The sequence below is a fragment of the Oncorhynchus masou genome, chromosome 24 (assembly GCF_036934945.1).
Source record: "Oncorhynchus masou masou isolate Uvic2021 chromosome 24, UVic_Omas_1.1, whole genome shotgun sequence".
Taxonomy (NCBI): domain Eukaryota; kingdom Metazoa; phylum Chordata; class Actinopteri; order Salmoniformes; family Salmonidae; genus Oncorhynchus; species Oncorhynchus masou.
Window position 1 is genome coordinate 55,527,088 of NC_088235.1, and position 21,997 is coordinate 55,549,084.

The 21,997-nt window shown below is 41.4% G+C and overlaps 2 protein-coding genes across 3 annotated transcripts; both read left to right on the plus strand.

Moving 5' to 3' along the window:
- The first annotated feature begins 4,514 nt into the window (after window positions 1-4,514).
- On the plus strand, window positions 4,515-9,559 carry LOC135512338 (elongation factor 1-alpha, somatic form-like). The gene is made up of 8 exons (XM_064934260.1): window positions 4,515-4,854; window positions 6,134-6,300; window positions 6,554-6,733; window positions 6,957-7,253; window positions 7,458-7,608; window positions 7,694-7,950; window positions 8,397-8,631; window positions 8,767-9,559. The coding sequence occupies exons 2-8, from the start codon at window positions 6,157-6,159 to the stop codon at window positions 8,889-8,891; spliced, it is 1,389 nt and encodes a 462-aa protein (XP_064790332.1). The 5' UTR covers window positions 4,515-4,854; window positions 6,134-6,156; the 3' UTR covers window positions 8,892-9,559.
- Window positions 9,560-17,758: 8,199 nt separating this feature from the next.
- LOC135512339 (cyclic GMP-AMP synthase-like) lies at window positions 17,759-21,209 on the plus strand. 2 transcript variants are annotated; one of them, XM_064934262.1, is made up of 5 exons: window positions 17,759-18,303; window positions 18,398-18,614; window positions 18,718-18,981; window positions 19,307-19,406; window positions 19,582-21,209. In XM_064934262.1, the coding sequence occupies exons 1-5, from the start codon at window positions 17,839-17,841 to the stop codon at window positions 19,916-19,918; spliced, it is 1,383 nt and encodes a 460-aa protein (XP_064790334.1). In that variant the 5' UTR covers window positions 17,759-17,838; the 3' UTR covers window positions 19,919-21,209. The 2 variants fall into 2 exon arrangements, with proteins under 2 accessions (XP_064790334.1, XP_064790335.1); XM_064934263.1 differs by having other exon boundaries at window positions 18,446-18,614.
- The last annotated feature ends 788 nt before the right edge of the window (window positions 21,210-21,997 follow it).

The window sequence follows — 21,997 nt, forward strand, 5'->3', positions numbered from 1 at the left end:
GACCCAACATACCTCCAGGCTGTGTAAGGGCTATTTGACCAAGAAGGAGAGTGATGGAGAGTTGCATCAGATGACCTGGCCTACACAATCACCTGACCTCAACCCAATTGAGAGGGTATGGGATGAGTTGGACCACAGAGTGAATTAAAAGCAGCTAACAAGTGCTCAGCATATGTGGGAACTCCTTCAAGACTTTTGGAAAAGCATTCCTCATTAAGCTGGTTGAGAGAATGCCAAGAGTGTGCAAAGCTGTCATCAAGGCAAAGGGTGACTACTTTGAAGAATATCAAATATAAAATATTTTTTGATTTGTTTAACACTTTTTTGGTTACTTGATGATTCCATATGTGTTATTTCATAGTTTTGATCACTTCACTGTTATTCTACAATGTAGAAAATAGTAAAAAATCAAGAAAAACCCTTGAATGAGTCTCTACACAAGTGGAAGAAGCACATAAGGTTGGGAAGTTCAGCTCTTTTTACTGACACAGATCTTTTCGACTCGTTCAGTGAAATTAACCGGTGGTGGAAAAAGTACCTTATTGTCACACTTGAGTGAAAGTGAAAGTCACTGTCACGACTCCGACCGAAGGACACTCCCCTTCCCGTTCGGGTGGCGCTCGGCGGTCGTCGTCGCCGGGCTACTAGCTGCCACTGATTATTTCCTCCCCCTCCTTATGTGTTTATTGAGTGCACCTGTTTTGAGTTAGGTAGTTAGTAGTAAGGCTTTATTAGTCAGCCGGCCCGCCTGGTTCCTTGTGCGGGATTAATTATTGTGACCGTCTGTTTGGTGTACTTGTGTGCACGTCTATGGGTTTTGTGGTTTCCAATTATGTGGGTTTTTTTCTGGACAGTTTAAATCCCCCTGTTTGGGGCATTTGTTTGTTCATTACGCCCTGTGTTTTCGTGGGGGTTGGCTTATGTTCGGCGTTTCTCTGTGCATTAAAATAGCACTCCCCTGAACTCTCTGCTTCCTGCGCCTGACTCCTCACCCACTACACTCAGACCGTTACAGTCACCCAGTAAAGTACTACTTGAAGTATTTGCTTTTAAATATACTTAAGTATCAAAAGTAAATGTAATTTCAAAAATAACTTTTGATAATTAAGTATAAAGTATAAATAATTTCAAATGGCTTATATTAGGCAAACTAGACGGAACAATTTTAAAAATATTTATTTAAATTATGGAACCCAGGGGCACACTACAATATGCAGACATAATTTACAAACAAAGCATTTGTGTTTAGTGAGTCCCCCAGACCAGAGGCAGTAGGGATGACCAGTGCATGAATTGGACCATTTTCCTGTCCTGCTAAGCAATAAAAATGTAACTAGTACTTTTGGGTATCAGGGAAAATGTATGGAGTAAAAAGCACAATATTTTCTTTGGGAATGTACTGAAGTAAAAGTAAAAGTTTTCAAATACAAATAGTTAAGTAGTTTTTTGGGGTATCTGAACTTTTACTTAAGTAGTACTTTGTAGTATTTTTACTTAAGTACTTTAGCACACTGAAAATAACAAATCATTCGACTTATTTCACTAATTTGCATAAGTAATGCCCAGAGCACACAGGACTGCCTACCGGCGAACAAAGAGTATTGATGCTATAAGCCTCTTGTTCACTTTTCGTTCACCACAAGGGTAGTAGTGGGGAGTCACGTCCTAAAGAATTGATTCCACCAGTCCTTACCTGTCGACTCCTATTTCTGGGTGTCAAGACTTCTACGATTCTGTATTTTTGAAAGGAGGAAACTAATTTCCATAGTATACTTTGAGAGAGCTAGAGAGAGAGAGAGATGGCAGGGCCATAGGTAGGCATGTTTCCAAGTGTTTTGGGAGTCGAGCAAGAGTCAACTCCTGGTTGGAGTCGACTCCAAAAATCCTGAAGTCGTGCAGCGCTACATAAGGGGCTTAATGGGGATGTTATTTGTGACTGAGTCATGTAAAATTGTGCTTTAAACAATGTACATTTGTTGTTGGCTAGACATAATCATATTTTTATTTCTTGCTACATTTGAAACAAGGTCTAGTTGTGGCAGCAACCGGACAAGATTTTGAACAACTACTTGCGGGAATGTATTAACATTACAAAAAAAGATTGCAGTTTTGAAACTGCAGTAAAAGTGCAGTAACTGCAGTCGTCTGTGGTATTTTGGAAACAGTACTTGCAGAATAACTGTAACTGCAGTTACACTGCAAAATTACTGCAGTAAAAAAAACAGTGTTGTTTTGGACGCAGTATTTCCAGCATACTGCACTATAACTGCAGTTATACTGTAGTGTAATTCAGTTTTACTGCACTGTGACTAACCACAATATAGTTCGAACTGCAGCACCCCAAATGTTTTTCAGTTTTTTGAGCAAGTGTTACAGAATGTCCCTGCAGAGGGCGCTGTGGGACTAATTTCCAGCGTGTGTGTTGTTGTTTATGTCTGGCTGGAGCCATGCTGAATGATTCTCACCCATCCTCCTTCCTCACCCTTTCTCCCCTTCACGTGAGAGATCACGTCTCCTCCAGCTCATGGCTTCAGCCAATCAGACAATCGCCATGTGTCTCACCCCTGTGCACGCTCTAACCATGCAGTCTCTCCAGGTCCTGATTGGCTAGCGAGCCTGAACCTGTGATTGTGGGTGGACATACAAGTATGTGCATGGGATGTTTGAGTAAATTATTGTTGTTTAGCTTGACTTTGTATGGCTTACGTAGCTATTACAATGTTATATGCTGAAGTTGTTATTAGGATTGGCAATTATTAACTTTTAGTGTAATGCTTGCTATTTATGTTTCCCATTTGTATAGCCTTATTGTATAGTATTAGGTAAGATGTTTACATTAACTCTGCTGTTATTATTGTACTAATATTTAATACCTGGTTATTAGAGATGGTCCTTACCTATTGTGCTATTGCGGTTCTCTTCCATTTTTTTATTCACTGTTTTAGCCCATTTCATATGCAGACATTCACCCTGCTCTATTCATTGCTTTCCATTTGTATATTAATTATCTCTCTGTTTCTGTACCTTTACAGAACCATATACCCCATGTATATACCCGTGTTCATCTTGTCCTGTGTGTGAATAAAAGTTATGTATGTGTTTTAACTCTTGGACTGCCTTATTCCCCTCTAACCAGCGGCGGTGTCAGTGAGTCACAAACCAAACCAGTGAAATACGTAGGGCAGGGTCGCGCTCTTTCACAAATGCTGTTGAGAAAATACTCAACAATCAAAATCACACTCCTTGCTCCACTCCTTGTTAATTACACATTAACAATCAATGAATTACTTGTTTGTTTCTTTAGGAATCATTATACAAGCACCGCAAGTAAATTCAGTTCATGGTTGAGTGACAGACATGACACTTGATATTAACAGCCGCTGACCGCAACTGCAGATCCTAGTTACTAGGCACCGCTGTTAAGGACGTCATGCTGCTTACTTAGCGAGGTCCACCAAAGATTATGGATATACTGACAAGATACATGTCTCTCCAACCAAACAATGAGAGTCGTTTGTCCACAAAGCGGCACAGCGTGCTGTCTACCTCCCACCTATCTCTTCTTTGGATTGGTGGATACATCTCATTATTGTATCCTTTTTTTAACATTAGGGTTTTTCATTTATTTTTTTCATTTATGTAGTAACAAGTACAATATTTTCTTTAGGAATGTAGTGGAGTAAAAGTAAAAGTTGTTATCAATATAAATAGTAATGTACTGATACCCCCAAAAACGACTTAAGTAGTACTTCAAAGTATTTTTACTTAAGTTCTTTACACCACTGATCAGTGTTTCCACTTCCGCTTTGGCACATACCTGGCGAGAACTCGGGACCTCTGCCTCACTAGTACATGTGACCGCCCTCCTGAAGCGTCTTATATACAGTACACACTATGGTTTACCAGTCGGCATCACGCGAAAAGTGGGGACACTGCCCGCTGATGAATACGTTTCACACATCCCCATGTGCTACACTTTCTTGCAGAGCAGCTCTTACAAAACAGAAGATTCACCAGTTGCAATTGTTGTAAATAAATTGCATTCATTCTCAAATTGAGTTACATGCTTGCAAATCGTATTGAATTTATTCACATATCAAGTTACATGTTTTCGAGTATTGCTACATTTATTCTCAAGATAATTTACATGTTTGCAAATATTTTATGCAACTACAAAACGGATTATACAGGTGCAACTCATATTTTACATGTGCAAGTCATACTTTACATGCCTACACAATACATTGTCTTTAATTTACTTCCATAGCAGGACCTCATGTTTAGGAGTCCATGCTTATGTTATAGGGTCGGTCTTATTTATAGGACCTTATTTAGTTTATACACACTTATTATTTCTCTCCGAAAATACTTGTACGGATTATATCCCAAACAGCTCGTTCCCCAATTGAGGAAAAATACACTTCCATTGACGAATTCAAATGAGGTTGAGCAATACAAATTAGGAAAAAGTCAGGGGTTGTATTCGATAAAAAGTGTTTTTATTAAAAGTCTGAATTTCAGCACCACGCGGAAGGACTGCGGTTGTATATGAAGGGTAGGCGTTTTCATAATTACAATTTTTACAAGTATGGACTGATGGCGGCTCAATGTTGTCGCTTGCAAAACGCGGGACCTGTTATCGTAACTCAACTGTGCCTCAGTGTAAGAAAACGGAGTTGAATGTGCCTTATCTACTCGTTCCCTTGCTCTGATGCTCTGTCTAGGACGGTCTAGGAGGGGGTATGAGAATTGAGCGCAATTGCATAACTCCCTACTGTCTGGGATATAAGCGGATCAGCATCTCGTCACACACGGTCTTTCATTCAGCACCGAACTTGACTGTCGTTTGAGCAGGTAGGCAACAGTTTCCGATAATATTTCACCCTTTGATAAATTGTTCTCTAATGCTATGCTGTAAATGGCGAATGATTGAATTATCTTTTTCTATTTTCAATGTGTCCGTATAATATTGTTGTCCGTAATGTTTGTGTGCGTGTGAATATTGCATTGACGCTGGAAGCCGACAGTCGGCCGCTAATGCGCATAGATAGTCTATTCCAGTAAACAGAGGGATGAGAGAACATGGCGGCAGAGGCAGAAGGAGAGCTCGAAAAGCCTGCTAAATCCCCTAGACTCCCTTAGAATTATCTGGTGCGCGCTGCTAATTGTAGCACCCGCCCCCGTTTTCTAGTCACCTATTTTTAAATACATGGACAGCAAAGGAAAATGAACAGTGGAGAAAAAAAACTATTGCAAAGAAAAATAAACTTTTATAGTAAAAATAACTCAGTTCTGATTATATCTGGTATCAGCTCCCAGTGCACATAGATAATCTTGCAGAACTGGCTACTGTAACAATTTCCATATATTACTCAGCTAATGAAATGTTATGTCATAAATAAATAACAACCTAGGGTGTTGATTAATGTGGCAATTGCAAAATTAGGTGAATTTGTGATGATCTTGTGTTTATCAGTCATTGTCATGTTGTAAGTCAATGAAAAGGAATCCACACTACTGTCCTAGTAAAGCCAGAAATTGTTGACATGTTATTCCCCTTCATTTAACCTGTGCATGCATCCACTGCAGTAGTCTGGCTTCAGAAATGGCTGCTGCACTTCCAATGGCAAGGATCATGACAAAATGGAGGACTATCTGTGAGGCTATAGTTAGCAAATTGATACGGAATACAGAGGATATTTAGTGACATAAGATCTGATCGTCTCAATGTCTCATTACTGAGCTGAGCTGTGGTGGCAGAGGAAAGGAGGGATAACTAGCTGGCCTGCTAAGTGGAAGAAGAGAGGTGTGTGGAGGGATGTGAGGACAGGGAAGAAACTGTCAGTGTGTCCTGAGCTTGACAATTCTGTGCCCACTGACGTGATGCCCAATTTGCTGACATTAAGTGATTGCTTATTTGTCTCGTGGTGACAAATATGTGAAATTGTTTGTGTGTGTGTGTAAACTGTGCTTGCCCTTAGAAGTTATACTGAGGCAGTAGCTGCTGGGGCTATTACGCAATGGCAAGTCAGTTGTAGTGTCCTTGTGCTATAATTCAATGTATTCCCTGCTGTGTTTTTGCCAAGGAAATCCCCTTAAGATCCGTTGACCGTGTTGTGTTTTCCGTTTGCAGACTCTCTCACTGTCACTTTAACCATGGGCAAGGAAAAGCTTCACATCAACATTGTGGTGATCGGCCACGTGGACTCTGGAAAGTCCACCACCACTGGCCACCTGATCTACAAGTGCGGTGGCATTGACAAGAGGACCATCGAGAAGTTTGAGAAGGAGGCTGCTGAGGTGAGTAGGAGTTCGTACTGTACTCTGCAATCAACTCTTGATAGTCCGTTCTTCTGTGAGCCGACGTGTTATGAAAAGGGTTTGTAGACTGCTGTTGTATTGTATTATCCAATCATCTTTATAGGCTACTTAAAGATAGACAAGAAAACACTACGTGTCAAAAATGCGACAATCCTTCATCTTGGGAGTAAAATTCACCACCATGTTACTCCTCTGTAACATGTTTACAACCAGTGATGTGTGGTTTTCTCAGATGGGGAAGGGCTCCTTTAAGTATGCCTGGGTGCTGGACAAGCTGAAGGCAGAGAGGGAGCGTGGCATTACCATTGACATCTCACTGTGGAAGTTTGAGACCAGCAGGTACTACGTCACCATTATCGATGCTCCCGGACACAGGGACTTCATCAAGAACATGATTACTGGAACCTCCCAGGTCTGAACCACAATGACAGTCTTTCCTTACACACAGACACCTGTCAGGTCTTCACTTGCAGGGTCTGGAAGTCTATTATTAAACTTGCAGCTTTGGTTTTCAAGGTTAGCTTATAGCTGTACTATAACCCCAGACAAATTCAGTAGTCGCTAAGTGCCTTCGTAGCATATTACTTTTTTGAAAGCTTATTATATGCATTATTCCCATGTTCTGGTGTTTACAGGCGGACTGTGCAGTGCTGATCGTGGCGGCTGGCGTGGGGGAATTCGAGGCGGGCATCTCAAAGAACGGGCAGACCCGCGAGCACGCCCTCCTAGCCTACACCCTGGGGGTCAAGCAGCTGATCGTGGGAATCAATAAGATGGACTCCACTGAGCCCAACTACAGCCAGAAGCGCTATGAGGAGATTGTGAAGGAAGTCAGCACCTACATCAAGAAGATTGGCTACAGCCCGGATATGGTAGCCTTTGTTCCTATCTCTGGCTGGAACGGAGACAACATGCTGGAGGCCAGTCCTAACGTACGTAAGCACAAAACTAAAGCGCATTTCTTGTTATTTCTGGTCATTATTCTAGGATCGCGTTGCAGCCACAGTGAGCCATCGATGACTATATGTAATATAATCTGCTCTCCACTTTAATTTGAAGTATGTCAATGTGTAGCACAGCACACTTCATAACTTTGCTTTGAACATACTGCTAACTCCTGTCTCCTGCATACTCAGATGACCTGGTTTAAGGGATGGAAGATCACCCGGAAGGATGGCAGTTCGTCCGGGACCACCTTGCTGGAAGCTCTGGATGCCATCCAGCCCCCGTCCCGCCCCACCGACAAGCCCCTCCGCCTGCCCCTTCAGGATGTCTACAAGATTGGAGGTAAGCATCACACACACCCTAGAGGCTGTACATCCATAATGATGATACATTTATCATGCTCACTTTCTTATCCTCTCTCACTCAGGAATTGGCACAGTGCCCGTGGGGCGTGTGGAGACGGGTATGATCAAGCCAGGCATGGTGGTGACCTTTGCCCCTGTTAACGTGACAACCGAAGTGAAGTCTGTGGAGATGCACCACGAGGCTCTGACTGAAGCAATGCCCGGAGACAACGTGGGCTTCAACGTCAAGAACGTGTCCGTCAAAGATATTCGCCGTGGCAACGTGGCCGGAGACAGCAAGAACGACCCCCCTATGGAGGCAGCCGTCTTCACTGCTCAGGTGGGCAGGGTCACACACACACACACACACACACACACACACACACACACACACACACACACACACACACACACACACACACACACACACACACACACACAAACTACTGTAGAGGTGTAAAAACCATAGAACCAAAAGTCATACAACTACAAATAATTATTATGTTTAGCTATGATACACAGTAATGATCACATGGATAAAAGTATTTGTGGCGATGATACAGCTTAGTAGTTACTATTAATATCCCATATTTTTCTTTCCACTGTTTTATACTGCTCTTCTCTCTTTTCTCACAAATATATATTTGTGGCACAGTGTGATGAGCTGTGGGGAACTATTTATGGCAGAAAAGGGGCCAACATTGAATGTCATGGTTACCACATCAGTGCTGATACAGGTGTTGACAGAACAACCATGTTAACTGTGTCTGATGTTCCCCCCTTTAGGTGATCATCCTGAACCACCCAGGTCAGATCAGTGCTGGGTATGCCCCGGTGCTGGACTGCCACACCGCCCACATCGCTTGCAAGTTTGCTGAGCTCAAGGAGAAGATAGACCGTCGCTCAGGCAAGAAACTGGAGGACAACCCCAAGGCCCTGAAGTCTGGGGATGCTGCCATCGTGGATATGGTCCCGGGGAAGCCCATGTGTGTGGAGAGCTTCTCTGAGTACCCTCCACTGGGTGAGTATTGTTGGGTAGTAGTTCTCTTGGGCCTGGTTGGAATTCTTTGAAAATCATTCCACTCTCCCTTGAAGTTACCATTGATCTGACATCCTCTCTCTCTCTCTCTCTCTCTCTCTCTCTCTCTCTCTGCAGGTCGTTTTGCAGTGCGTGACATGCGCCAGACAGTGGCAGTCGGGGTGATCAAGGGTGTGGAGAAGAAAGCTCCCTCCACTGGCAAGGTCACCAAGTCTGCCCAGAAGGCCCAGAAGACCAAATGAATGTTGTGCTGTGCTGCCGACTCCAGAGTCACCCATGGCAGGACAATGGTCACCCAACCCCACCCCCCTATTGGCTGCTTCAACTCCATAGTCAAGGACTGGTTAATAATCACAATGCATCGCAAAAGTATCAGAAGGAAAGAAAAAAAAAGCTTAGTCCTTAAGACAGTGTTTGTTCTTACTCCCATTTCAAAGTGGCTATATTCATATGTATTTACGTTGTAATAGCACATTGCTAGTTTTAAACGTGTACTGTTAAATAAGTGAATGAACATGTTCCGTGTGTGATATTTTAACCATAGAGGGGTGCGGTTATACTCTTCACGCAGTCTGTTGTCTTGCTTTTAGTGTTTGTTTGTAAACTACCTGGTGCTTTATAGCAGCCTATGGTAATACAACTTAAAACTCTTATAAGTAGAACATTTGAGAAAAGTTAAGTGTATGTTGTATTATAGCTTTAAAGGAAACAAAAAAGCTAAACATTTTACATTTGTCTCACTCTAAGCATACTGAGCTGAACAATTGTTGACTCTCCAAGCACTTTTAATTGGCGTTTTGTTAACTTTTCACTGGAAAACGTTTTAATTGGCAGAAGCTGTTGCATCTTACTCTGTTCAAGATGGCAGAAGCCCTGTTCATGACATTAAAGATGTTTCAACCAACCAGAATGTTCACGTACACAGTTTTTGCAGATGCAATCGCAGGTGCACGAAATGCTTGTTTCTCGCTCCGACAATGCAGCAATGTCTAGCAATACATTAACAATACACACAGGTTGAGCAATATCAGGACCAGAATGTAAATGTATACAGAATGTATTTGAATGGTGTGTATAGACAGAATGGACAGTAGGGGAGTGAAGTCATTTGAGCCGAAGGGTTACTTGAGCCACCACCTTTTTCTAGGAAACCATACACAAAATGAATCTTAACCAAATATTAAGGAAGATGTCATCTTCAAATCAAATTTGATTTGTCACATGCGCTGAATACTTACAGTGAAATGCTTACTTACAAGCCCTTAACCAACAATGTTTTAAGAAAAAAGTGTTAAGTAAAAATAGATATGTAAAAACAAAATAGAAAATAACTTTTTTATTTTTATTAAACAGAAGCAGTAAGATGACTATAGCGAGGCTATATACATGGTGCCTGAAGGAAGAAACCACATGGAAAAAGTGGTAAGCAAGTTAGGTCCAAAAAACTGATTTTCACAGTCGAATAAATGTATTGTGTTACAGTGGCTTGCAAAAGTATTCACCCCACTTAGCATTTTTCGAATTTTGTTGCCTTGCAACCTGGAATTAAAATAGTTTTTGGGGTATTTGTATCATTTGATTTACACAACACGTGAACCACTTTGAAGATGCTAAATATTTTTTCTTGTGAAACAAACAAGAAATAAGACAAAAAAACTGAACTTCAGCGTACATAACTATTCACTTCCCCAAAGTCAATACTTTGTAGAGCCACCTTTTGCACCAACTACAGCTGAAAGTCTCTTTGGGTATGTCTCTATAAGCTTGGCACATCTAGCCAATGGGATTTTAGCCCATTCTTCAAGGCAAAACTGCTCCAGCTCCTTCAAGTTGGATGGGTTCCGCTGGTGTACCGCAATCTTTAAGTCATACCACAGATTCTCAATTGGATTGAGGTCTGGGCTTTGACTAGGCCATTCCAAGACATTTAAATGTTTCCCTTTAAACCACTCAAGTGTTGCTTTAGCAGTATCCTTAGGGTCATTGTCCTGCTGGAAGGTGAACCTGCGTCCCAGTCTCAAATCTCTGGAAGACTGAAACAGGTTTCCCTCAAGAATTTCCATGTATTTAGCGCCATCCATCATTCCTTCAATTCTGACCAGTTTCTCAGTCCCTGCCGATGAAAAACATCCTCACAGCATGATGCTGCCACCACCATGCTTCACTGTGTTGGGTTTGCATCAGACATAGCGTTTTCCTTGATGACCAAAAAGCAAATTTTTGTCTAATCTGACCAGAGTATCTTCTTCCATATGTTTGGGGAGTCTCCCACATGCCTTTTGGCGAACACCAAACATATTTGCTTATTTTTTTCTTTAAGTAATGGCTTTTTTCTGGCCACTCTTCCGTAAAGCCCAGCTCTGTGGAGTGTACGGCTTAAAGTGATCCCATAGACAGATACTCCAATCTCCGCTGTGGAGCTTTGCAGCTCCTTCAGTGTTATCTTTGGTCTCTTTTTTGCCTGTCTGATTAATGCCGTCCTTGCCTGGTCTGTGAGTTTTGGTGGGCGGCCCTCTATTGGCAGGTTTGTCGTGGTGCCATATTCATATTTATTTTTTAATCATGGATTTAGTGGTGCTCCGCTGGATATGATATATCCATAATATTTATTTATAACCCAACCCTGATCTGTGCTTCTCCACAACTTTGTCCCTGACCTGTTTGGAGAGCTCCCTGGTATTCATGGTGCCGCTAGCTTGGTGGTGCCCCTTGCTTAGTGGTGTGGCAGACTCTGGGGCCTTTCAGAACAGGTGTATATATACTGAGATCATGTGACAAATCATGTGACACTTAGATTACACACAGGTGGACTTTTTAACTAATTATGTGACTTCTGAATGTAATTGGTTGCACCAGATCTTATTTAAAAATATATATATTTGGAAACAAGTTATTTTTATCATTTCACTTCACCTATTTGGATTTTTTTTGTGTATGTCCATTACATGAAATCCAAATAAAAATCCATTTAAATTACAGGTTGTAATGCAACAAAATAGGAAAAACGGCAAAGGGGAAGAATACTTTTGCAAGGCACTGTATAGGTTTCATGCTTGTATCAAAACCAAAGTACATATTTTTAAGATTGTTTTATACATCAGTTGGGGTTTCTATAAGCTAGAATATGAGTTCCTTAACCCAGCATGAAAGTGCATCCTTGTAGCTGTGTGGGCTAATATATTCATGTGTTTTTGAACACGGGTAGGTTGAGCCAATAGCCATGGGGTAAATTGAGCCAATGGCCACCATACCCCATACAAATTATGAGTACATTTAGTCCGTTTTGAGTAATATGCATGGTATTTTCGCAATGTGTCATGCTTATGAACTCAAGTACATTTTTAATGTTACAGAGCAGACATCATCATGCCGCTTGTATACAAACATCAAACAAGCAGGGGTCTACCCCCCCCCTCCCCCGTGAGGTTCTTGAGAGAGCAGTCAAGGAAGTGAGAGAAGGGACGAAGTCCAATCGAGCAGCAGCAAGGTATGAAAAAAATATACTGAATGACACAGAAGAGGTACATTGACAAAAAGGAAAGAGTATATGTGCGAAAGAGAGGCTATGATAGAGTAGCAGAGGCACACACAGTTTTATCTGATGACATGGAGGCTGCGCTCGCTCAAGGTATCAAGAATCTTCAGAGCAGTTTAATGGGCATAGTAGCCTCAAATGCAGAGAACTTAACCACAAATTGACACATTGATACAACATCCCTGTCCCAGGTAACGGGTCAAGAAATAGAAAGGTAAGTGATATTGAACAGAGAGATCTACAGTGCCTTCAGAAAGTATTCATAACCCTTGACTTACTCCACCATTTTTTGTGTTACAGCCTGAATTCAAAATCGATGAAAAACAATCTCACCCATCTACACACCATACCCCATAATGACAAAGTGAAAACATGTTTTGAGAAATTCTATATTTTAGAATATCTAATTTACATACTGTATGTATTCACACCCCTGAGTCAATACTTTGTAGAAGCACCTTTGAAAGAGATTACAACTGCAAGTCTTTCTGGGTAAGTCTCTTAGAGCTTTTCACAAATGTGCAACATTTTACAGTTATTATTTTCAAAATTCTTCAAGCTTTGTTGAATTAGTTGTTGATCATTGCTAGAAAGCCATTTTCAGGTCTTGCCATAGATTTTCAAGTAGATTTAAGTCAAAACTGTAACTTGGTTACTCAGAAACAATCATTGTATTCTTGGTAAGCAACTCCAGTGTAGATTTGGCCTTGTGTTTTAGGTTATTGTCCTGTTGAAATGTGAATTCATCTCCCAGTGTCTGGTGGAAAGCAGACTGATGCAGGTTTTTCTCTAGGATTTTACCTGTGCTTAGCTCCATTCCATTAATTTTTTTTATCCTAAAAAACTCCCCAGTCCTTAACAATTACAAACATACACATAACATGATGCAGCTACCATTTTGCTTGAAAATATGGAGAGTGGTACTCCGTAATGTGTTGTATTGGATTTGTCCCAAACACAACACATTGTATTCAGGACAAAAAGTGAATTGCTTTGCCACATTTTTTACAGTATTAGCTTAGTGCCTTGTTGCCAACAGGATGCATGTTTTGGAAAATTTGTATTATGTACAGGTTACTTTCTTTTCACTCTGTCAATTAGGATAATATTGTGGAGTAACTACAATGTTTTTCATCCATTCTCAGTTTCTCCTATCACAGCAATTATACTTTGTCACTGTTTTAATGTCACCATTGGCCTCATGGTGAAATCCCTGAGTGGTTTCCTTCCTTTCCGGCAACTGTGTTAGGAAGGACGCCTGTATCATTGTAGTGACTGGAGTATTGATACACTATCCAAAATGTAATTAATAACTTCACCATGCTCAAAGGGATATTCAATATCTTATTTTTTTTTATTTTTTTACCCATCCACTGACCAATAGGTGCCCTTCTTTGCGAAGCACTGGAAAACCTCCCTGGTCTTTGTGGTTGAATCTGTGTTTGAAATTCACTGCTCGACTGAGGGAACTTACAGCTAACTACCTGTATGTATGAGGTAGTCATTAAAAATCATGTTAAACAACTATTATTGCACACAGTGAGACCATTCAACTTACTATTGGACTTGTTAAACACATTTTTACTCTTGAAGTTATGTAGGCTTGCCATAACAAAGGGACTGAATACGTACTGACTCAAGACATTTCAACTTTTCATTTGTTATGAATTTGTAAAGATTTTGAAAAACATTCCACTGACATTATTGGGTATTGTGCCTAGACCAGTGACAAAACATATCTACATTTAATGCATTTTAAATTCAGGCTATAACACCACAAAATGGGGAAAAGGTCTGAAGGCTCTGTATATCTGAATGTAGGCATACATGTAAGATATACAATATACCACACCCCCCATTCCATTAATTAAACTTTGACCTACAGTGGCAAGAAAAAGTATGCGAACCCTTTGGAATTACCTGGATTTCTGCATAAATAGGTCATAGAATTTGATCTGATCTTCAACTAAGTTACAATAATAGACAAACACAGTCTGCTTAAACTAATGACACAAACAATTATACGTTTTCATGTTTGTATTGAACACCCCATGTAACATTCACTGTGTAGGGTAGGAAAAGTATGTGAACCCTTGGATTTAATAACTGGTTAACCCTCCTTTGGCAGCAATAACCTCAACCAAAATGTTCTGTAGTTATGGATCAGAGCTGCACAGCGGTCAGGAGGAATTTCGGACCATTCATCTTTACAAAACTGTTTCAGTTCAGCAATATTATTAGGATGTCTGGTGTGAACTGCTCTCTTGAGGTCATGCCACAGCATTTTAAATCGGGTTGAGGTCAGGACTCTGACTGGGCCACTCCAAAAGGTGTATTTTCTTCTGTTGAAGCCATTCTGTTCGTGATTTACTTCTGTGTTTTGGGTTGTTGTCCTGTTGCATCACCCAACTTCTGTTGAGCTTCTGATAGCCTTACATTCTCCTGCAAAATGTCTTGATAAAATTGGGAATTCATTTTCTCGTCGATGATAGCAAGCTGTTCAGGCCCTGAGGCAGCAAAGGAGCCCCAAACCATGATGCTCCCTCCACCATACTTTACAGTTGGGATGAGGTTTTGAGGTTGGTGTGCTGTGATTTTTTTTCTCCACACATGGTGTTGTGTGTTCCTTCCAAACAACTCAACTTTAGTTTAATCTGTTCACAGAATATTTTGCCAGAAGCACTGTGGATCATCCAGGTGCTCTTTTGCGAACTTCCGATGTGCAGCAATGTTTTTTTTGGACAGCAGTGGCTTCTTCTGTGGTGTCCTCCCATGAACACCATTCTTGTTTAGTGTTTAACGTATCGTAGACTCGTCAGAGATGTTCGCGTGTTCCAGAGATTTCTGTAAGTCTTTGGCTGACACACTAGGATTCTTCTTTGAGCATTCTGCACCGTGCTCTTGCAGTCATCTTTGCAGGACGGCCACTCCTAGGGAGAGTAGCAACAGTGCTGAACTTTCTCCATTTAGAGACAATTTGTCTTATCGTGGACTGATGAACATCAAGGCTTTTAGAGATACTTTTGTAACCCTTTCCAGTTTTATGCAAGTCAACAATTCTTAATTAAAATGAGGTCTTCTGAGATCTCTTTTGTTCGGGGCATGGTTCACATCAGGCAATGCTTCTTGTGAATTGCAAACTCAAATGTTGAGTGTTTTTATAGGGCAGGGCAGCTCTAACCAACATCTCCAATCTCGTCTCATTGATTGGACTCCAGGTTAGCTGATTCCTGACTCCAATTAGCTTAGGGGTTCACATACTTTTTCCAACCTACACTGTGCATGTTTAAATGATGTATTCAATATAGACAAGAAAAATAGAACAGTTTGTGTGTTATTGGTTTAAGCACAATGTGTTTGTCTATTATTGTGACTTAGATGAAGATCAGATCTGTTATGACTAATTTATGCAGAAATCCAGGTAATTCCAAAGGGTTCACATACTTTTCCTTGCAATTGTACCTGCACCATCGTCCACTGTCACAGGACACCATCACCCACTTATCCCAAGGCTGCTCAATTTAACCTGTCCCTATGCTCAACTTACCCCACACCTGGGGTAAATTTTGTCAAGCTATCTTTTCAAAGCTGTTATGATTTCATAAATTCTGATTATTTCCAATGATTCACAACATTCTGAAATATATGTAGATATCTTTGTTAGAAATAATACTATATTTCCTTTGAAGTAGTGATACTGAATGTAAATAATGGCTCAACATACCCCACTCTCCCCTATGTGAATAGAAAAGGTGTGTACAGCAGTAGTTATATAGAATGAGCCAAAGTGCTGGAGTACAGAGACAAAAAAACAATTGTTTTTTTAATGTTATGTGAATGGCATTAAACACCAGCCATTACCACGTGCCCGTCCTGCCCAATTAAGGTGCCACCAACCTCCTCTTGCTCCCGGAAGGTTGCAAGTTCAAATCCCCGAGCTGACAAGGTACAAATCTTTCGTTCTGCCCCTGAACAGGCAGTTAACCCACTGTTCCTAGGCCGTCATTGAAAATAAGAATTTGTTCTTAACTGACTTGACTAGTTAAACAAAGGTTAAAAAAAGTTTGTTATGGTCACATAAGACAGAACATTATTGAAGGCTAAAACAAAAGGAGGGTGGTTGGTCATGCTGGATGGATAGGCATATAATGTGAACTTCTAGCAACCCAAAGGTTGCGTGTTTGAATATCATCTTGGCCAACTTGAGCATTTTAGCTAATTAGCAACTTTTCAACTAATTGCAACTTTTTAGCTACTTTGCAACTACCATGAATGTTCGCTAACCCTTACTAACACTCAAGTTAGTAACCTCAACTCTTGTAGCTAACTCTAACCTTAACCGTCTAACCTAACTCCTAACCTTACCCAGCTAGCACAGTGGAGCTGGGCCGATTCCGGCTGAGAGTCGGGGCACTCGGCTGAGAGTCAGACTCGGCAGTATTAATTATGGCTTGGATGCTCGGGCCGCTTCCGGTGTGAGTTATCTGGCCCAAATGTATATATTACTTGGTGCTCAGGCCAATTCCGGTGAGAGTTATCTGGCCCAAATGTATATAATACTTGGTGCTCGGGCCAATTCCAGTTATCCGGTCCCAATCTATTACTTGGGGCTCAGACCGATTGGGGCTACTCTCTGGCAGATGATTACACGGGCTGCTTTATATAATTAACATTTCATTAATTATTTATTTTTTCCATATTTTCCTCATTGCTTCTGTGATCAAAAAATACAATTAACATTTCAATTAAATTCTTTAAGAGTCCTGTGTAGTATTTTAGTATTTTGGTACTTTGTGCAAGACAATTGATAAGCATTAAAATCTTTGTGGGAGGAACTTCCTGAGTGGCGCAGTGGTCTAAGACACTGCATCGCTAACCCCTAACTCCTAGCCTAGCCAATGTTAGCCAGCTAGCTAACGTTAGCATTAGCAATCTAGCCACCTAGCTAACATTAGCCACAACATATTCGAATTCATAACATATCATTAGTTTTGCACATTCGTAACATATTTTACGTTTTGCAAATTCTTAACATATCATACAAATTCATAACATATAATTTGAGAAATGGATGATGGACATCCACAAATGAATGCATACCCTACAAAATGTAACATATCCCACTAAATACAGTGTCTCGGATTTACGTACAGAATAACACAAAATGCACTGAGACCAGGTTGATAGGGCAGCAGTCTCTATGGTCCAGGATAGAGATGACTGTTTACCAGTCTGATGACCTGAAGAGCCCCTCTGGAGTTCATGGTTAGGGTAGTCATTTGCCCCGGTTTAGTAATATAGTTAATTAATGTAAGAGTAAAATAGTAAACGTTACATATTTATCACTATCATACTGAAAGTTAAGTTCATTAAGTTATTCGATGGAAGATAGGGATTTGGAGCAACAAGCATTTCTTACGTCATTTACCTGCCAATAGCACATTTCAGCGCAATCATACATGCACGCCCACTGCCCATCAATAGGGCCCATCAATAGCTTTCGACACAAGAGGGCGACGAACGGATTCTGTATGTGGAAAGGGGAGTGTTCACATTCACTTTTCATCACACGGAAACAGTGAAGAGAGTATCATTTAGCTAGCATAGAATATAATTTAACTCGTCGGTGTCACATCACGATCATACATACCACAATGAGCGGCAGAGGGAAACCACGAAGCGTGCGCGCAAAGAGTCCGGAACCAGCACATGCCAAGAATCCGGTTCGGGCCAAAAGTGCCCGGGAACCTCCAAAGGAACCAGTGAAAGACACTAAGAAGGAAACGCAACAGGTCACTGATGAATACAACCCCAAGAAAACCAAGGAACATAAGCAGCCTAAGCGCACCACTGAGGAAAAGACACCTGTGCCACAGAAGTGCGTAGAAGTTCAAACCGGATCAAGGATGGTCAAAAAAGGTTACAGCGTTGACTCAAATCCGAATAAGATCCTGTTTACAACCATTGAACAATTGAAGATTAAGAAGAAACAGAAATCGGAATCAGCAAGTATTGTCAATGACACGGTAAAGCGTATAATGGACCACATGAAAAAGTGTACAGAATGCTTCAAAGATGTAAATGCTCTGCGCACTGGGAGTTATTACGAGAATTTAAAGGTGGGTGATGAATTAAATTCAATCATACATCACCAGTGTGACCCAATAGTCTTTCATGCTTCACAAATGTTTAACGATTTTTTGATCAATATAGATTTCTAATCCCGACGAATTTGACGTGATGTTAACTGTGCCTGTCAAGCGGGTGGACATTCGGCCGTTTGGGGATGTTGGGGCGTTTTACAGCGTGGCGTTCAAACGAGGAAAACACTCGTTGGATCGCTTTCTATGTGAAGACAACACAATATCTGCCAGTGGAATGCTTACGGAGTTCAGAAACGAGGTTAAAAAGTGTGTGAAGATACTCAAAGGTGTGTACGTCTGTAGCGCGCGTTTCCCAAATGCCTGTAATGTAGCGTATGTATGCAAAACATTTGTTAATTAAATGTTTATTTTTTCCATACTTCTATCAAGACGTGGGGTTGGAGAAGAAAAAGAAGGGTTGCCCGGCGGTGACCTTACTGATAAACGGGACGGGAACGGTCCCTATCTCACTTGACATTGTTCTGGGTCTTGAGGTCTGCTCGAGCTGGCCCACTTTCACCCAAGGAGGCATAGACAAAATAGACATCTGGCTCGGGACCAAAGTGAAGAAAGAACAAAAGCTTAAGGGGTACTACCTCGTTCCGAAGTACGAGGGAAAGGGCACGGTGGAACGGGAAGGTGTCTGCGCTAAAGGTAACCTTTTTGTAAACATTAAGTCAACACTATTAAAGCTAACACATCTTGAATAAAACTATCACTTTCAGTTGAGATTTCTTCATGAATGGGAGTTACAACCCCCCCCCCCCCTGACCTGACTAAAAAATGTTTTGAAATGTTTGAAGAAGAAAAAATCGCACAGAATTAGGGCCTTTACTCGTCCTGTATTAGAGGTCACATATAGGTGTCAAAAATAAATTCAGCACTGCTTCCCCCCTTTCCAGAGAAAGGGGAAGTGGCATGTAGCTATGTCCTTTTTCTGAGTTTCCTAAATGTGTTTTTCTTGTCCTGTTACCTACAGACGCATGGCGCATCTCATTCTCTCATGTGGAGAAGAGTATCCTAACAAATCATGGCTCCCAGAAGACCTGCTGCGAGGCCAGCGGGACTCGCTGCTGCAGGTAAGCCTACTATAGAATGAATACTACAAACATGAAAACTGTAGTCATAACGATCAAGTGGATTTTTCCTAGTCGTTTGAATTTCCACATTTTATGAACTCGTCATTAAACCCATTTCCTTTGGTAAATTGTGTATTATCATGTGTGCCTTAGACTTTCCATTTTCTTGCTTCAGGAAGTTCTGTCTGAAGCTTCTGAAGCACCTGTTGGGCTTGCTGAAGGCAGAGAACCCTAGTCTGTCCAAGTTCTGTTCCTACCACGCCAAGACCACCCTGCTCCACGCCTGCTGCTCCAGGACCCAGGACAGCGACTGGGAGGTGGCCCAGCTGGGACTCTGCTTCCAGCAGCTGCTGGAGGACTTTGAGGGCCACCTGAAAGATGGCATGCTCCCCAACTTCTTTATCCCCAAACACAATCTACTGGGCTCCGGCCATGACCGCAAGAGCTGTCAGTTCCTGGCCCGGCTCATCGAGGAGGAACGCAACAATGGTTTCCCCATTTTCCGCAAGTGAGTCGGGACCTCGATCACCTCCCTTTAATGACTCACCCAGAGGCCCAATAGGCATAAGTGGAGTACAGTGGTGGTCCCATAATGTTGTCTATTCTTAAAGCAATGGCATAGGAAGGAGGAATTGAAGAGCAGAGGAGTCAGAAGTTTAATTTCATTCATTCAGATCTTACTTGACGAGTTTTGAGTGAGAACCAACTGCTCCTCCAACAAATTATAAAAGGTAATGTAGCCCTTTCCTGCTGTCAATGAACAAAAGCACGCTCTTAGGACTCATGGGTGGAATGTTATTAATATATTTTTTTAATAATTTCATAACGAAGATTCTTTTTAAAAACCAGACGAAAATCTGGAGTTTCTATGTCAAACAGTTTTGCTATCAGTGTTCTGTGATGTATATAAGTGTAATATTGGGATGCAAAGTAAAAAATGTATACATCTGAACTCTGTATCTGACACGGTACAGGTGTCTTCTTTTTTAAGCCCATAACCATGTTTGAGGTGTATACTTTTGTTTCAAAGTATATTTGTTTAAGACTACCAAGAATCACTCTGTGTGACCCTACATTTTGCCCACTGCAGTAAAAGGTTAAACAAACTCAGTACAACACTATTAATTGTTCAATAAATAAATAAATAAACATACAAATGTGCAACACAAAAAAAGGCTGAACACTGGAGGTTCCAGTTGCTTCTTCTTCTGAGGAAAGAAATTAGATTCGAAAGACAATTGGCAATGGGATATTGGACTCTAAACCACAAAATATTAGTAGTTTTAGCACTAGGAGTTAACATGAGCTTTCGGTGAGGATTTTCCATAACTTTTTTAAAATCGCTTAAAAATAATTCCATACTAAATTCTACCTACTCAGGATGTCAACACCATCTATTCCTTGCAGAGTATTTGTCCACCTGTGTGTCTGTCTTGGCCAAACCAGGAGGAAGAAACAGATTTTCCCTGGTGTATGTTTTGCTGTTTTGAGTTGTTAGAAACTGACTGTGTGACAGTATGTCCAGGTGCATGCTGGGAAACTCCAGCTATAATTTTTGTGACCACGGTCATTGATTTGAACTGTCTAACAGAGAGAGAGATTGTGTGTGTGATGTGAACACATTGCAGGTGCCTCTCTGTTTACCCGATATGTATTTCTGTTCAGCTTTTGTTCACCCAGGTTTATTATTAGACATTCATTGGAATTTAAGGCCTGAGGGCAGAGGTGTTTTCAGCTGTATACCAATAAATTGGAATGTGCATGTGTGAAACGCCCTACTTTTTAATAAAACAGAATACATCATGGAAAGATGTCTTTCTTATCTCTGTGAACCCAAAGGACTAGACTATTGTTGAAACCCTACCCCTTTTCTTCACACATGTATGCTTAACCTGTTCAATAGGCATCGTCTGGCAACTCAGTGGCCTTATGGTTGAGTGTACACCCTGTGATGGGAATTTTGTGAGTTCAATCCCTGGCTGAGTCATACCAAAGACTGTAAAAATGAGACCTGATGTGTCAACCTGCGGCCAACAAGGCAGAGTTCATCTCAGCCTATGCCTCCCTCCAGTCCCTCGACTTCTTGGCACTGACAGAAACATGGATCACCACAGATAACACTGCTACTCCTACTGCTCTCTCTTCGTCCGCCCACGTGTTCTCGCACACCCCGAGAGCTTCTGGTCAGCGGGGTGGTGGCACCGGGATCCTCATCTCTCCCAAGTGGTCATTCTCTCTTTCTCCCCTTACCCATCTGTCTATCGCCTCCTTTGAATTCCATGCTGTCACAATTACCAGCCCTTTCAAGCTTAACATCCTTATCATTTATCGCCCTCCAGGTTCCCTCGGAGAGTTCATCAATGAGCTTGATGCCTTGATAAGCTCCTTTCCTGAGGACGGCTCACCTCTCACAGTCCTGGGCGACTTTAACCTCCCCACGTCTACCTTTGACTCATTCCTCTCTGCCTCCTTCTTTCCACTCCTCTCCTCTTTTGACCTCACCCTCTCACCTTCCCCCCTACTCACAAGGCAGGCAATACGCTCGACCTCATCTTTACTAGATACTGTTCTTCCACTAACCTCATTGCAAC

Excerpts from the sequence above, each read along its gene's own strand:
- LOC135512339 (XM_064934262.1), top strand. The coding sequence starts at position 17,839 with ATGAGCGGCAGAGGGAAACCACGAAGCGTGCGCGCAAAGAGTCCGGAA. Across the intron at positions 18,304-18,397 it reads GTTATTACGAGAATTTAAAG|ATTTCTAATCCCGACGAATT; the intron begins GTGGGTGATGAA and ends TGATCAATATAG. Across the intron at positions 18,615-18,717 it reads GTGTGTGAAGATACTCAAAG|ACGTGGGGTTGGAGAAGAAA; the intron begins GTGTGTACGTCT and ends ACTTCTATCAAG.
- LOC135512338 (XM_064934260.1), top strand. The coding sequence starts at position 6,157 with ATGGGCAAGGAAAAGCTTCACATCAACATTGTGGTGATCGGCCACGTG. Across the intron at positions 7,254-7,457 it reads TGCTGGAGGCCAGTCCTAAC|ATGACCTGGTTTAAGGGATG; the intron begins GTACGTAAGCAC and ends CTGCATACTCAG. Across the intron at positions 7,609-7,693 it reads GGATGTCTACAAGATTGGAG|GAATTGGCACAGTGCCCGTG; the intron begins GTAAGCATCACA and ends TCTCTCACTCAG.